The following is a 15,988-nucleotide window of genomic DNA, read 5'->3' as shown; positions in this document are numbered from 1 at the left end:
CAAAGCTGGGCCACCATTCCACCCCATGTAAGACTCCTCCAAGGGGCACACCTTATTCAGGGCTCCCCATCAGTCTGCCACGGCTTCCTCAGAGCAGTGCTGTAGACAGAGGCTCTTCCTGTCTGAGCCTCCTTCCTTCCCCCTCTCCTTTCACAGGTGTCACACTTGCATTGTAGTCAGCAGCTTCACCCCACCTGCCCTGCTCTGTCTCTTCTTTATCCTTTGCAAGCATTTCACCCAATATATTGCCTGTACGTCTTGTCATCTGCTTTGTGGGGTAACTATACTTCTTTCTGAGCGACTTCACTTTCACTTTTCACTTTCATGCATTGGAGAAGGAAATGGCAGCCCACTCCAGTATTCTTGCCTGGAGAATCCCAGGGATGGTGGAGCCTGGTGGGCTGCCATCTATGGGGTTGCACAGAGTCAAACTTAGCAGCAGCAGCAGCAGATACTTCTTTCACAGAAAAGAAAGTGATTATCTGTGATGGGAAGGAGAAGATGGTCTTACCTCAGAACTAGACTCCTTCCTTCCCCTCCTTCAGGTCAACAAATACAGTAAGTCCCCTACACACAAACTTTAAAGTTGCAAACTTTCAAAGACTCGAACGTGCTCCTGTATACCAACTTTTGTACTACACTTTTCAAGGTATTAATATTGTTAAGATTAAAACTGTTCTATTCCTTGCATTTGTTTTTTATGTATTATTTGTGTGGACAAGATTATAAATCAGATAGCTGGGTACCTAGGCTAACTTGTTGGATTTATGAACAAATTGGACTTTACAAACTCACTCTCGGAATTCATTCATATGTCAAACATCTATTTCATCACAGGCTTTCCTCTAGAACCCGAGGAGGTTCCTAAAGGGATGAGGTTCCCTGATATGCTCAAAGTTTGCCTGTTCATTGGATGGAAAAAATAATATGTAAATGGACCAAAAAATTAACAAGATAATTTTAGATGGTAATAGGTGCAATTAAGAAAATTAAACTGAGTGAATTAACAGAAAATATCTGGAAGAATAGTGTTCCAGATGGAAAGAACATCATGTACAAAGACTTCAAGATAGGAATAAGCTGAGAACGTCCGCAGAGCAGCAAGAAAGCCAGTACAGCTACAGCAATGAATTGGGGTGGTGGGCAGGAGAGGAGAGGGTGTAATGATCAGCTTTATGTGTCAATCTGGCCAGGCTACAGTCCTCAGTTATTCAATCAAACATTAATCTAGTGTTGCTGTGAAAGTATTTTGCAGTTACAGTCCATTATCGATCGACCTCATGGGGGAGCATCTTAGATATTCTAAGCAGGCCTAATTCAATCAGTCAAAGAGCCTTAATTAAGAAGAGAGCTGAGCTTCTCTGGGGAAAAAAAAAAAATGGTAGCTTTGAAGTGTGAGAGGAAGTGAGGGATCAAGGATAGTTCTAGTTTTGGGGCCTAGGCAATGGGGTTAATGATGGGGCCACTAACTCTCAATGACAACAAAATAGAGAATTTGACTCCTCAGGTCAAAAAGCCAAAGTTGGACAATGTCCTTTCAGGCTAGGAACATGTGGGCTTAAGTTTCCACAACTGCTTCCCATTTCAGGGTTGTTCTAACAACTGGAGAGCATGGAATCTCCAAATCCATCATGTTGACTCCCATACCTCAAGGATGCAGGCCTTCCCCAGTGTCTCAGGGGTAAAGAACCCACTTGCCAATGCAGGTGACACAAGAGACTCAGGTTCAATCCCTGGGTCGGGAAGATCCCTGGAGAAGGAAATGGCAACCCACTCCAGTATTCTTGCCTGGAGAAGCCCATGGACAGAGGAGGCTGGCGGGTTACAGCCCACAGGGTCAAAGAGTCAGACATGACTGAGCAACTAGGCACATGCTCAAGTGTGCACTGGAAGAAAGACACTTTCTGATCATCAAATCCTAGGCAGAAACGGCCTGTGCAGAGCTCATACCTTCATGGATTTCTTCAGCTGTTTCGCATCGAACACTGCCGGTGGGGTCACGAGGGCTACCATGAGATGCTTGAAGTGGCCAGAGAGATCACCCTTCAAGTCATCTTTCAGTTCCTGAAATTAAAAGAAAGAGAAAGAGAAAATCATGAACCACTTCTCTTCCTCCAAAGTCATCTAGTAATAGAAGACATGAATGCATGAATTCAGACAAAAAACATGCACATCCACAGGAGATAAAGAGAAATGGTGAAAATACTTCTATGGCTATTAATCTGCATTTTATGACTGCTTCCAAAATGTTGTTTTATAGATGGTTTCCTGAAGGGAAGGCAGTGGAGGAGGTCCTGTGAGGGGCACAGATAGGAACTATTAAAATGCATTCCCCAGGCCCTTGATGTTCTCAGTGCTGGGGCTGGGTGAGGGAAGAGGATAGGGGAGGAGCCCCGTAATTCACACTCAGTTTTAACGGGAGGTGCTCCATTCCGCCTGGCTTCTCAGTGTCTGCCAAACAGCTTCGAAGGGAGAAGATGAGGGAAGACAGTGTGTGGTCATTTGCCTCTGCTCGGAGCGTGGGACCAGGAGGCATCCAAAGCAGTTTTCTGGCAACAAGGGCAGGGGAAACTAGAAATGTGGCAACAGGGAAACCTTACTTATTGATACCCTCTTTCGGCAGTGTTTTCACACATTACCTAAGTCCAATCCATCTCCCTTGCTTGAAGGCAAGTAATATGGTTTCTATTTTTAATAGCCAAAGGAGTATTACTGAATAATTATTTTTCCTGCTTTTGATCTCCAGCCTGAAGGTGTTTGGCAGACACTGAGAAGACAGGCAGAATGGGGCACTTCCGGTTAAAACTGAGTGTGAATTACGGGGCTCCTCTCCTATCCTCTTCCCTCACCCAGCCCACCAGACTGCTATGACAATCTGGGTGCGGACCAACATCTTCTGTGACCCTGGGGGCCCAGTGGGGGTAGGCTCCTGCCAAAACAAATGGAATGGAGCCACTGTAGTCATCATGAGGGGTTTCCTCCTCAACAGCTACACTCCAACCCATCTGTCCTCTACCAGATCTTGCTTCACAGGCTCTCCTTTCGTCCCACTGTGAGGCGTGATTGTCATCCTTCCCCTCTATCCTTCCGCCGAGTTTTGGAAATCCTGAAAGGCCAATGAATCGTTCACATTCCCTGTACATGGGTATGTTGCCTTGGCCAGAAGCTTGGCAATTCTTTTAATTTGACAAGTGTTTACTGGGTACTGTGCCAGGCACTTAATGATGAGTTAGACACAATCCTTACCCCTAGGACACTATACCTAAAGGGAAAAACAGAAATAGTCAAAGATAAAATTTAAATATAATATATTAAATATCTGATAAAGGGAACACAGTGCTTCCTCAATGGCTGCGGAGTAAAGAAACTGCCTGCACTACAGGAGATGTGGTTTCAGTCCCTGGGTAGGGAAGGTCCCCTGAAGGTAGAAATGGCAACCCACTCCAGTATTTTTGCCAGGAAAATCCCATGGACAGAGGAACCTAATGGGCTACAGTCAGTGGGGTCACAAAAAGTTGGACACAACTGAGTAACTGAGCACACACACAGAGGAAACACGGAGGAGGGTGTCTTAATGGAGCCGTGGGCCCGGAGAACACTGTTGGGTGACGCCTCGGCTGCCTGTGGATGGTCACAACACCCTCTTGATTCTGGATCCAATAGCCTGACTGGGTTGTGTTTCTACTCTTCCCTTACCAGTTCATTATCCAGGCAGCTAAAATAATCTTTTAAAAATAAAAATTACGTTATAGCATTTCCCTTTGCAAAAGGCAAAGGAAAAAGGGAAAGATATACCCAACTGAATGCAGAGTTCCAGAGAATAGCAAGGAGAGATAAGAAAGCCTTCTTAATTGACCAATCCAAAGAAATAGAGGAAAACAATAGAATGGGAAAGACTAGAGAGCTCTTCAAGAAAATTAGAGATACCAACGGAACATTTCATGCAAAGATGGGCACAATAAAGGACAGAAACAGCAAGGACCTAACAGAAGCAGAAGAGATTAAGAAGAGGTGGCAAGAATACACAGAAGAACTGTACAAAAAAAGTCTTAATGACCCAGATAACCACAATAATGTGATCACTCACCTAGAGCCAGACACCCTGGTGTGTGAAGTCAAGTGGACCTTAGGAAGCATTACCACGATCAAAACTAGTGGAGGTGATGGAATTCCAGCGAACCTATTTCAAGTCTGTAAAGATGATGCTGTGAAAGTGCTGCGCTCAATATGCCAGCAAATTTGGAAAACTCAGCAGTGGCCACAGGACTGGAAAAGGTCAGTTTTCATTCCAATCCCAAAGAAAGGCAATGCCAAAGAATGTTCAAACTACCACACAACTATGCTCATTTTACATGCTAGCCAAGTAATGCTAAAAATCCTTCAAGCTAGGCTTCAACAATATATGAACCAACAATGTCCAGATGTACAAGCTGGATTTAAAACTGGCAGAGGAAACAGAGCTCAAACTGCCAAATCTGATATGAACTGGAAAGGAGAGGATCTTTTCCAGTCCTGCAGTCACTGCTAATTTTCTTAAAGAGATCATAGAAAAAGTAAGACAATTCCAAAAGCCATCTACTTCTGCTTCATTGACTAAATGAAGCTAAAGCCTTTGACTGTATGGATCACAACAAACTGAAAAATTCTGAAAGAGATGGGAATACCAGACCACCTTACCTGCCTCCTAAGAAACCTGTATGCAGCTCAAGAAGCAACAGTTAGTACCAGACGTGGAACAACAGACTGGTTCCAAATTTGGGGAAGGAGTACGTCAAGCCTGTATATTGTCACCCTGCTTATTTAAAGTCTGTACAGAGTATATCATGTGAAATGCAAAGAAGAATGCAAGAAACAAGCTGGAATCAACATTGCTGGGAAAAATATCAATAACCTCAGATATGCAGATGATACCAAACTAATGGCATCATGGGAATAGGAACTAAAGAGCCTCTTGACGAAGGTGAAAGAGGAGAGTGAAAAAGCTGGCCTAAAATGCAACACTCAAAAAACTAGGTGGAAAAGACGCACAAAATGTTCCTGAAGAATTCTTATTAAACTTCTGGTGTTTACTAAGTTTTCATTCACTGAATGAATTAAAAACTCTATAATTACATAAATATATTAAAGCTGAAAGAGAAATTGAAGATCACCTAAGACAGGACTTATCAGATAACTGATCAGATGATTCTTTGTTGTGGGGACTGTCTCGTGCATTGAAGGATGTTGAGCAGCTTCTCTGATCTTGTCCCATGAGGTACCAGCAACATCCCTCTCCCACCAGTTGTGGCAATCAGCATGTCTGGAGATGCTGCCAAATAGCCACTGGGGAGCAAAATCATCCTTGATTTAGAGCCAATGATCCAAGGCAACCCTCCTTATTCAATGGTGAAGATAACTGAGGTCCAGAAAGGTCAAATAACATGTCCAAGGCCATTCAGACAGTTAAGGGCAAAACCACGTCTATTCCGGGCTATTGACTGGATATACTGGGCACTTTCTGTTACACTTGGCCTGAAATCAAAGATCTGGGGGCATCATCACGTGGGAGCAGCCCTGATCCAGCAGTGACTAGCTCATTACTGCCTGTTACGTTAGGGAAACTGTACCTTTCCACATAGTGCTTGATATTCCTTAGCAATCAGCAGCCGCTGTGCATTCGTCCTCTCAGTCAGAATGCTGATCAGTGTTTTCTCATCGGTCCCTAAATGAGACGAAAATAATTGTATTCACCATCAACCCAAATATGCTTAATATATCTGTCATGAACAAAAGAAAGATGATTAACTGTCTGAAACAGATGCAGAGAGGAAGGCATTTTAATTTCTAATTTCCAGGTCTTATCAGGTTGGCATCTTTATTTCTTTGATTCTCTGGCTTTGAGGAAAGAAAATTAACTTTATTTGGATAGTTTTAGGGGAAGAAAGCCATCATGGCTCAAATATTCCTATCCATACATCAGACAGAGGAAGAAGCCCAAGGATCACGCTGCTTTTGAAGTAGGTTTTTTTCATCCTTGTGAGGTTCAGTTACTGTCATTTCACCTTCTATCTTTCTCTTATCTCCATATTTGGTATACAAAGTCATTTTTTTTTCTCTAGAAAAAAGGAACTGATGCTAATTGAGAACCTACCACACACTAGGCACCTTTTATTTATTGTCATAGTTAATACTGCCCAGGGAAGTAGGTATGATTACACTGTTCTAAAGATAAAGATGTAAACATTTAGAAAACTCACCTCATTTGCCAAAGTCGTGCAGCTTTTAAGTGGCACAGCAAGAATTTGAACCTTAATCCAAATCTTTTAACCCAAAACATGTATTTCTATGTTCACTGGTCCATACCTTTTTCAGGCATTTCAGACCCATATACTTAACTACCCGTTTTACGTACAAGTAAAGGGCCGACGTTCAAGCTGGATTTAGAAAAGGCAGAGGAACCAGAGATCAAATTGCCAACATCTGCTGGACCACTGAAAAAGGGAGAGTTCCAGAAAAACATCTACTTCTGCTTTATTGACTATGCTAAAGCCTTTGACTATGTGGATCACAACAAACTGTGGAAAATTCTGAAAGAGATGGGAATACCAGACCACCTGATCTGCCTCCTGAGAAATCTGTACGCAGGTCAAGAAGCAACAGCTACAACTGGACATGGAACAAGAGACTGGTTCCAAATAGTAAAAGGAGTACGTCAAGTATTGTCGCCCTGCTTATTTAACTTATATGCAGAGTACATCAGGAGAAGGCAATGGCAACCCACTCCAGTACTCTTGCCTGGAAAATCCCATGGGCGGAGGAGCCTGGTAGGCTGCAGTCTGTGCGGTCGCGTAGTGTCGGACATGACTGAGCGACTTCACTTTCACTTTTCACTTTCATGCATTGGAGAAGGAAATGGCAACCCACTCCAGTGTTCTTGCCTGGGGAATCCCAGGGACGGGGGGAGCCTGGTGGGCTGCTGTCTATGGGGTCGCACAGAGTCAGACATGACTGAAGCGACTTAGCAGCAGCAGCAGAGTACATCAAGAGAAATGCTGGATTGGATGCAGCACAAGCTGGAATCAACATTGCTGGCAGAAATATCAATAACTTCAGATATGCAGATGACACCACATTTATGGCAGAAAGTGAAGAACTAAAGAGCCTCTTGATGAAAGTGAAAGAGGAGAGTGAAAAAGTTGGTTTAAAACTCAACATTCAGAAAACTAAGATCATTGCATCTGGTCCCATCACTTCAAGGCAAATAGAGGGGGAAACAGTGGAAACAGTGACAGATTTTATTTTGGGGGGCTTCAAAATCACTGCAGATGGTGACTACAGTCATGAAAGTAAAAAATGCTTGCTCCTCGGAAGAAAAGTTATGACCAAGCTAGAGAGCATATTAAAAAGCAGAGACATTGCTTTGCCAACAAAGGTCTGTTTAGTCAAAGCTTTGGTTTTTCCAGTAGTCATGTATGGATGTGGGTTCAGTTCAGTTCAGTCACTCAGTCGTGTCCGAATCTTTTCGACCCCATGAATCGCAGCACACCAGGCCTCCCTGTCCATCACCAACTCCCGGAGTTCACTCAAACTCATGTCCATCGAGTCGGTGATGCCATCCAGCCATCTCAACCTCTGTCATCGCCTTTTCCTCCTGCCCCTAATCCCTCCCAGCATCAGAGTCTTTTCCAATGAGTCAACTCTTCGAATGAGGTGGCCAAAGTACTGGAGTTTCAGCTTCAGCATCATGTGAGAGTTGGACTATAAAGAAAGCTGACCCAAGAATTGATGCTTTTGAACTGTGGTGTTGGAGAAGACTCTTGAGAGTCCCTTGGACTGCAAGGAGATCCAACCAGTCCATCCTAAAGGAAATCAGTCCTGAATATTCTTTGGAAGGACTGATGTTGAAGCTGAAACTCCAATACTTTGGCCCCATGATGCGAAGAACTGACTCACTGGAAAAGACTGATGCTGTAAAAGATTGAAGGCAGGAGGAGAAGGGGACAACAGAGGATGAGATGGTTGGATGGCATCACTGACTCGATGGGCATGAGTTTGAGTAGGCTCCGGGAGTTGGTGATGGACAGGGCAGCCTGGCGTGTTGAAGTCCATAGAGTCGCAGAGTCAGACACAACTGAGCGAATGAACTGAACTGAAAGGGTTGATGCGTGCCTGGCATGAAAATGACCTCTACGTCACCATTTTCTTAGTAATTAAGTATTAAGATATTGTTGGAAGTTGTGTCTACTCCTTTGTGGTAGAGGACTACCCCTGGGTTGGGGGCTGTGAGTTGGCTAGAATGGTATAAAAGATCAGCAGGAACTCAAGGCTCATCTTCTCCATGCTGCATGATCCATACACGCCTTGGTCCCATTTGTCCATGGCAGTGGTGCACACTCTACACGAATGATGGGGCAAAAGAAACTGTATTTGACTAGCTGCTGGGCCTCCCAGTGGAAGATGCTGCCCCAGTGGATCTCTGGTCTTGTATTCTCTGTATAGTTAAGGAAACAAAGTTAGATTAAATTCTCATTGTGCTCTGTGAATCTGATTATCAACTCGGACCTGTCATGGCATCTGGACTGGTGTATGACTGAACACCTCTAACTACAAGTGTCTCAAACTCAGCTGCTCCAGGGTGCATTCATTCTATTTGGATTCTATTTGCATTAATTCCACTGGATTTAATTCTATTTTATTCATTCTATTCTATTTCCTCTCTAACTCGTCTTTCATTCTATGTTCCCTGTCAATGATACCACTACAGATACAGTCTACTGTGAAGAAAGCTGAGTGCTGAAGAATGGATGCTTTTGAACTGTGGTGTTGGAGAAGACTCTTGAGAGTCCCTTGGACTGCAAGGAGATCCAACCAGTCCATTCTGAAGGAGATCAGCCCTGGGTGTTCTTTGGAAGGAATGATGCTAAAGCTGAAACTCCAGTACTTTGGCCACCTCATGCGAAGAGTTGACTTGTTGGAAAAGACTCCGATGCTGGGAGGGATTGGGGGCAGGAGGAAAAGGGGATGACAGGATGAGATGGTTGGATGGCATCACCGACTCAATGGACATGAGTTTGAGTGAACTCTGGGAGTTGGTGATGGACAGGGAGGCCTGGTGTGCTGCAGTTCATGGGGTTGCAAAGAGTCGGACACGACTGAGCAACTGAACTGAACTGAACTGAACTGAATAGATACAGTCATCCAAGCAAAGATGCTCAAGTCATCCTATACTCCTTTCTTTTCCCTACTCTTTATGTTGTAGCAATCAACTGAATCTCTTGAATTTGTCCTCTTTTCTGCTACTGTGCATTCATCATATTTTACCTGGAAACTTCAATAGCCTCCTAACTTGATCCCATTATAATTCATACTGTAGAGTTCTGCTTAACTAAATTTTAAAAACACATCAGATCATATCAATTCCTTGATAGAAATCTTAAAGATTCTCTGTAATCTTCAGGATGAAGCTTAAGCTCCTTAGCTTGTGTACCAGTTTCTTCGGACCTAGCTTGGGCTTCCCTTGTAGCTTAGTTGGTAAAGAATCTGCCTACGACGCAGGAGCCTGGGTTTGATTTCTGAGTCAGGAAGATCCCCTGGAGAAGGAAATGGCAATCCACTCGAGTATTCTTGTTGGAGAATCCCATGGACTGTAGCCTGCCAGGCTCCTCTGTCCATGGGGTCACAAGAGTCGGACACGACTTAGTGACTAAAACCACCACCACCAGCTCTTGCCTCATGTCTCTTGTCTAATTTCCCACCCCCTTCTCTGCAACTCTATACCTTATGCCCCTAGATTCCAGAGAGAACTAACCACCCACAATCACATGTAGGTTGTACATCAGGCAATCTCTCCTCTCTTATTTCTGCAAATGCTCAAGACCAGAAATTAAACCAAGATGCCTAATGGTTCAGAGGCTGGATCTCACATGTCCCTAAGGCAGATGCCACCTCGACACCTGGTTTTACAAATGAAAACCTCCTCAGAGTGGGTCTGCAAACCTATGAAGAAACATAATGTAAAGGAAGAAAGACAACAGAGAGAATTTAAAGACCATTAATTCATTCAGTTTGACAATAGCCTCATGGAAAAGTCTATTCAACACTGTGTGGAAATAGGGAAACTAAGAGGTTGATAAAGAAATAACTTTCATTTAAAAATAGAAAGAAAAAAAAAAACCCTAAACAGGCAGAAATACAATAATATTAAACTGATATAAAACCTTAATAGTATAAGTCATGAAACTTGACAAACTGACCCTAAAATTTATAGGAGAGGGCAAGGAGCCAAGAAGAAAAACTCCTGCTTTACTAGACACCAGTGTCACCATAAAATAATAATAGTAGTTATGACAATGTTGTATAAAGATGGGGAGAGGCAAATAGACCAATGGAATATAACAGAGAGCAGAAAAATAGCAAAGTTTATGAGACAGTGGTGGCATTACAAATCAGTGTGGAAAGGATGAACTCTTCAATTGGTTGCACTGGGACAATTGCACAGCCACATAAAATCAAATTAGATTTAAATGCCATTCACAAACATTTATTCCAGGAAAATTAAAGATCTCAATGTGAAAAATAAGATTGTAAAATCTGGGGGAGAAAATACAGCAGGGTATCTTTATGTGCTCAGCACAGAAAAGACCCTAAGTATAAGTTATTACAAAAAATATTGGTAAAGTTAATTTCACTAAAATTTAAAACTTCTATTCAATTAAAGTTACTGTAGGCAATGTGAAAAGGAAATCACATTCTGAGAAAAGATGTTTTCATAGCTTGTAATTTAAAAAAATGTTTCATACCCATAATTTATTTAAAAAAATAAATTAAAAAATTCTTTCTTGCCAAGCCAAAGAACACAACCCAACTGAAAAATGGATAAAAGGTATGGAGGAGTAATTCATGGGAAAGGAAGCCAATAAACAAGAAAAAATGCTTAACTGCATCAGTAATGAGGGATAAGAGAGAGGAAGGAAATAGAATGCGGTACATTTTTAGACCCACTCTATAGGATGATCATGGCAAGTATGGACGAGAATACTGAGCAAGAGGAAGTCTTATACATTGCTGGTGCCGTGTGTGTGCTCAGTCACTCAGTTGTGTCTGACTCTTTGTGATCCCATGGACTGCAGCCCACCAGGATACTCTGTCCATGGGATTTTCCAGGCAAGAATATTGGAGTGGGTTGCCATTTCCTTCTGCAGGGGATCTTCCTGACCGAGGGATGGAACCTGTGTCTCTTGCATTGGCCGGCGGATTTTTTACTGTTGTGCCACCTGGGAAATATTGCTGGTAGGAATGCTAATTTGTAAATTCATTTGAGAGAGCGGTTTGGCAAAATTTCTAGTAAATTTATATTCTAGAGAGATGCTAGCAAACATTCACAAAAGACATAAGCACAACAATTTCAGTGCAGTACTTTTATACTGTAATAGAAAAGAATTGTAGGCAATTTAAAAGTTCCATCACTATTTCCATCTTACGACATAGTAATTCAATAGACTACTCTGCAGTTAAAATTAATGAACTAGAGCTAAACATATCAACATGGATAAATCTCAAAAACATAATGTTAAGGAATAAAAAATAAGTTGCAGAAGAATACCTGCTGTAGGATTTCAATTTATACTGTTTGAGCCCATGCAAAACAATATGTACATACATACGGAGTACAGAATTAAAAGTTTCATGGAAATATATTTCTGATTTAGAATGGTGTTTATCTCTAGAGAATGGGGTGGGAATGAGATCCAGACAGAATCAGAAGGCACCGTGTCTGTAATGACTCCGGTGGTAATGACGATGACTGTTGATAGCAGTGATGGTCATGGCGGTGTTTGGAAGTGAGTGTTAGTTGCTCAGTCAGTGTCCCGCATCGGGAGGCGGGTTCTTTACCACTAGCGCCACCCGGGAAGCCATGGTAGTGTTTAGTAGGAAATAAACATGGCAAATATTAAGACTGGATAAAACTGGGTTCCTGGGCTTCCCCACTGGTCCAGTGGTTTAAGAATCCGCCTTGCAATGCCAGGGTCACTGGTTCAATCCTTGGTTTGGGAAGATCCCACATGCCGTAGGGAAACATGCCCCACAACTACTAAAGCCCGTGTGCCCTACAGCCTGTGCTCCACAAGAGAAGCCACTGTAATGAGAAGCCCTCCCGCTGCAACCAGAGTGGCCCCGGCTCGCCACCACGAGAGAAAGCCAGTGCACGGCAGCGAAGATCCAGCACAGCCGTAGATAAAAACAAATAAATAAAAACGTAAATACCTCTTCAAGGTCATGCCTATCCCCACTGACAGTCTCCTGGTGTTGTGAAAGCACAGTACGCTGGAAGAAACCTGGTATTTCAATCATGGGTTTGAATCCCAGCTCTGCCACTCATGTATGACCCTAGGAAAATGACTCAATACCTCTGAGCTGCAGTTCCCCCATCTGTAAACTAAAGAAAATAAAAGTCTCCACCTCATATGATTGTCGTGGGAAAACACACACACACACACACACATATGTAGACTGGGTACCCTATACTTTTGCTCTTCACAAGTTTTTAAAGTGCCTTACAATTTCTCTAATTAAGTAAAAAAGGCGACTTGGGCAACCTGAACCCACGCACTTTTAGCTTAAATTCCTGATCTGCTTCAACAGTAAGAAAGAAATGGTAAAGCATTACTCACCAATTCCTCTGATGGCCTTACGAATCGCTTCAGCATCCACCGATGGGTTAAAGCCAGCATAATCTCTTATTGTCCCTCGCTTTCCAACCTAGAAAGAAAGAACCGACAGTCCCACCAGTTCACAGTGACATCTTTACTTATAGTACATATGCATATTCCCATATGCCTACTGGAAACTCATAACAAAGCCATAATTTGCACACCTTCTTATCACTTCAGGGGTGGTTCAAGACTCTCCTGGCTTGGATACGCAGGCAACATGACAACTATCCCATATAAAAGGCCTCTCCTTTTCTGGGTCACAAATTGAAAATATAAAACATTTGTTCCCTAGAGCAATGAATTATGTCAATTGTGGTAACTCTGAAGAATATTTGCTTAAAAGCTGCATCTTCATGAAAGCGATGAGAAAGCAGGAATTTCCTGCATCCTCTGTTTTCATGGGATTATTCAAAGCTCTTCACTGCATCTCACGAAGTAATTGTGGCTCACAGGCCTCAAGACGTTTTAATTAATGTTGACCATCCTCCCTGGGGAACCCTACCCAAAGGATCCATAAATGAAAACCCTATTAGGACTGTCTGTTCTTAAGCTTTGTTTAATGGAAGTACAATTGTGGCGAATAAATTATCTTCTGAAGGCTCCACCGACACAGGTCTTCAGGAACAGCATGGAAATGAAAACATGCCATAATACTAATTTTAAGCACATAATTTAAATTTTTTTCAGTAAGCTGGGAAAGACTATTCTATAGAAGGAATAAAATTTCTTAAAATTGCTTAAGAGAAATTGAGAAAAATCCAAGTAAACATGTACTTCTATGGCATTTCTTAAATCTCTGAATAAAAATCTGTCTATAATAATACTGCTTTCTTTCTAAACTGATCTTCCCATCCTATTACTGAATAATACTGCCTCTGTTGTCTTGTGTTACGATGTTTCATTCAGGATCTCCTGAAGTGTTTAGTATTTTCATCAATGGACATTATCTTGTCATGTGAAAGTGAATGGAAAATTGATGTACTGACAGTAAAAAATGATAATCTGCTGATTCAGTAGATTTGACTGAGTAATTTGTTTCAATACAATCCAACATCATTTTACCTTAAGGTGTCCAAAATAGAGTTTTGATACTAAAAAAGTAAGTACAGGACTTCCCTGGTGGTATAGAGGATAAGAATCTGCCAGCCAACGCAGGGGACACAGATTGGATCCTGATTCGGAAAGATTCCACGTGGTATGGCGCAACTAAGCCCACCAGCCACAACCTCCGATCTTGCATTCTAGAGCCTATGAGCCAGAACTACTGAAGCCTGTGGGCCTAGGGCCTGTGCTCCAAAGGGAAGCCACTGCACTGAGCAGCCTGAGCGCTGCAACTAGAGAAAGCCCACACAGCAGTGAAGACCCAGGGCAGTCAAATAAATGAATAAATAAAAATTTTTGGAAAGTGATTATACCAAGTTAGAAACTAGTCATGAATGTACTCGATCTAAACCACCTCTAAGGAATCAGTCACTTCAACATAATCTTTGGAGAATTCTCTTTCTTCAAGACTTAATAAGCATTTTACGGATTAACACACAGCCAATCGACTTCATTTCAGTTCTAGTCCTTTGTGAACTTTTGTGTTTATCTTATCTGTCCACCTTTCCTGTGTGGCATTTTAGAAGAACCATCACAATATTGGAGCTTTTGAGTGCTTTGTGACCGGCACTATGCCAGGCATTTTTAAAATCCATTAACTATATAACCTGTATAATGGTCCCAATGAATAAGAATGACCCATGTCACATATGAGAGACCAAGAATTAAGAAAATTGGCGATAATGAGAACCTACTGTGTAGCTCAGGGAACTCTACTCAGTGTTCTGTGGTGATCTATTTATAAATGGGAAGGAAATCCAGAAAAGAGGGCATATATGTATATGTCTGGGGCTTCCCTGGCGGCTCAGAAAGTCCGCCTGCAATGCAGGAGACATGGGTTCCATCTTTAGGTCGGGAAGATCCCCTGGAGAAGGGAATGCCAGCCCACTCCAGTATTCTTGTCTGGAGAATTCCATGGACAGAGAAGCCTGGCTGGGTACAGTCCGTGAAGTCGAAAAATGTCGGACACGGCTGAGCAACTAACACTTTCACTTTCACTTTTCATGTTTATGTATGGCTGTTTCACTTTGCTGTACAGGAGAAAGGAACACAACATTGTAAAGCAATATACTCCAATAAATATTAATTTAAAAATAAATTTAAAAAGAAACAGCCAAATTGTCGGGGGAAGGGGGGAGAAGATTGGAGAACTTGCTCAAGTCCACATAGCTGGTTAAGCAGCAGAATCTGAATCTGAAATCTGTCTTGACCATTGCAGCCCTTTCCTTGTCTGTCTTAAAATGCAGTCTCTGCACCGCCTGGGCTGATTCTGCTGTGAAATAAAATTCACATTTTATGGCAAGATGAGTAAAATTTACACATAAAAATTTCTCTGCCCTTTGGCCTCCTCTCTCCCCAACACTGTGCACCGTGTAAATTCATTATGCACAGAACAGACCCTGCCCATCGGCAGGAATACCTGCTCAGCCATAAAGAGCAACATTCTCCCAATACCAGCATGACAGCTTCTTAAAGATAACATTCTTCTCCTTGATCTTGGAAGAGGTCATGGTGACGCAACACTGTACCTGCCGATGTGGACTGTGTGAACTGTCAATAATAATACGTCATTTAAGGAACAGCTAGCTCTCTGTCTCAAAAAACTTAACACACCTGTGCTTTGACTTCTCGTGGGCAGAACAGTCCTTGAAGCTTTCTGAGAGCCTCTTCCCAGGTCATAATCCTCAATCTGGCTTAAATAAAATTTTCCACTTCTTTCAGAGATTGACTGATTAATTTTTCATTGATTAAAATGCATATGACCAGGCCCTACTCTAGACATATGAAATAATGGTCTTTAGAAATGAGGTGTTAGACACTTCATGTTTTACAAGCTTGAGAGTCCCTTGGACAACAAGGAGATTAAACCAGTCAATTCTAAAGGAAATCAATCCTGAATATTCATTGCAGGGATTGATGCTGAAGCTGAAGCTCCAATACTTTGGCTACCCGATGCGAAGAACTGACTCATTGGAAAAGACCCTGATGCTGGGAAAGACTGAGGGCAGGAGGAGAAGGGGATGACAGAGGATGAGATGGGTGGATGGCATCATTGACTCAATGGACATGAGTTTGAGCGAACTCCGGGAGATGGTGAAGGACAGGGAAGCCTGGTGTGCTTCAGTTCACGGGGTCCGAAAGAGTCAGATACGACTGAGCGACTGAACAGCAACTGGTGCTTCTGTGTCAGGGAG

General features: G+C 42.5%; 1 protein-coding gene and 1 long non-coding RNA gene across 5 annotated transcripts in view; one reads left to right on the top strand and one right to left on the bottom strand.

The window, feature by feature from the left end:
* Positions 1-10,134, top strand: part of LOC139183656 (uncharacterized) — a 93,886-nt gene extending 83,752 nt beyond the window's left edge. Inside the window, exon 2 of the long non-coding RNA XR_011567243.1 lies at positions 8,744-10,134. This is a non-coding gene — a long non-coding RNA (uncharacterized lncRNA). The remainder of the gene's footprint in view (positions 1-8,743) is intronic.
* Positions 1-15,988, bottom strand: part of ANXA3 (annexin A3) — a 71,317-nt gene that overhangs the window by 31,207 nt on the left and 24,122 nt on the right. For 2 of the 4 annotated variants that reach the window (XM_070791640.1, XM_019962991.2), the window contains exons 3-5: positions 12,651-12,738; positions 5,607-5,701; positions 1,951-2,064 (exon numbers count right to left, since the gene is read on the bottom strand). In XM_070791640.1, coding sequence (XP_070647741.1) covers positions 1,951-2,064; positions 5,607-5,701; positions 12,651-12,738 — 297 coding nt within the window. The remainder of the gene's footprint in view (positions 1-1,950; positions 2,065-5,606; positions 5,702-12,650; positions 12,739-15,988) is intronic. The other 2 variants (XM_070791642.1, XM_070791641.1) reach the window with 1 other exon arrangement.

This window comes from Bos indicus, chromosome 6, assembly GCF_029378745.1.
Source record: "Bos indicus isolate NIAB-ARS_2022 breed Sahiwal x Tharparkar chromosome 6, NIAB-ARS_B.indTharparkar_mat_pri_1.0, whole genome shotgun sequence".
NCBI lineage: Eukaryota > Metazoa > Chordata > Mammalia > Artiodactyla > Bovidae > Bos > Bos indicus.
Note: the sequence above shows the minus strand (reverse complement) of the source record. Positions and strands in the feature narration are given on the sequence as shown.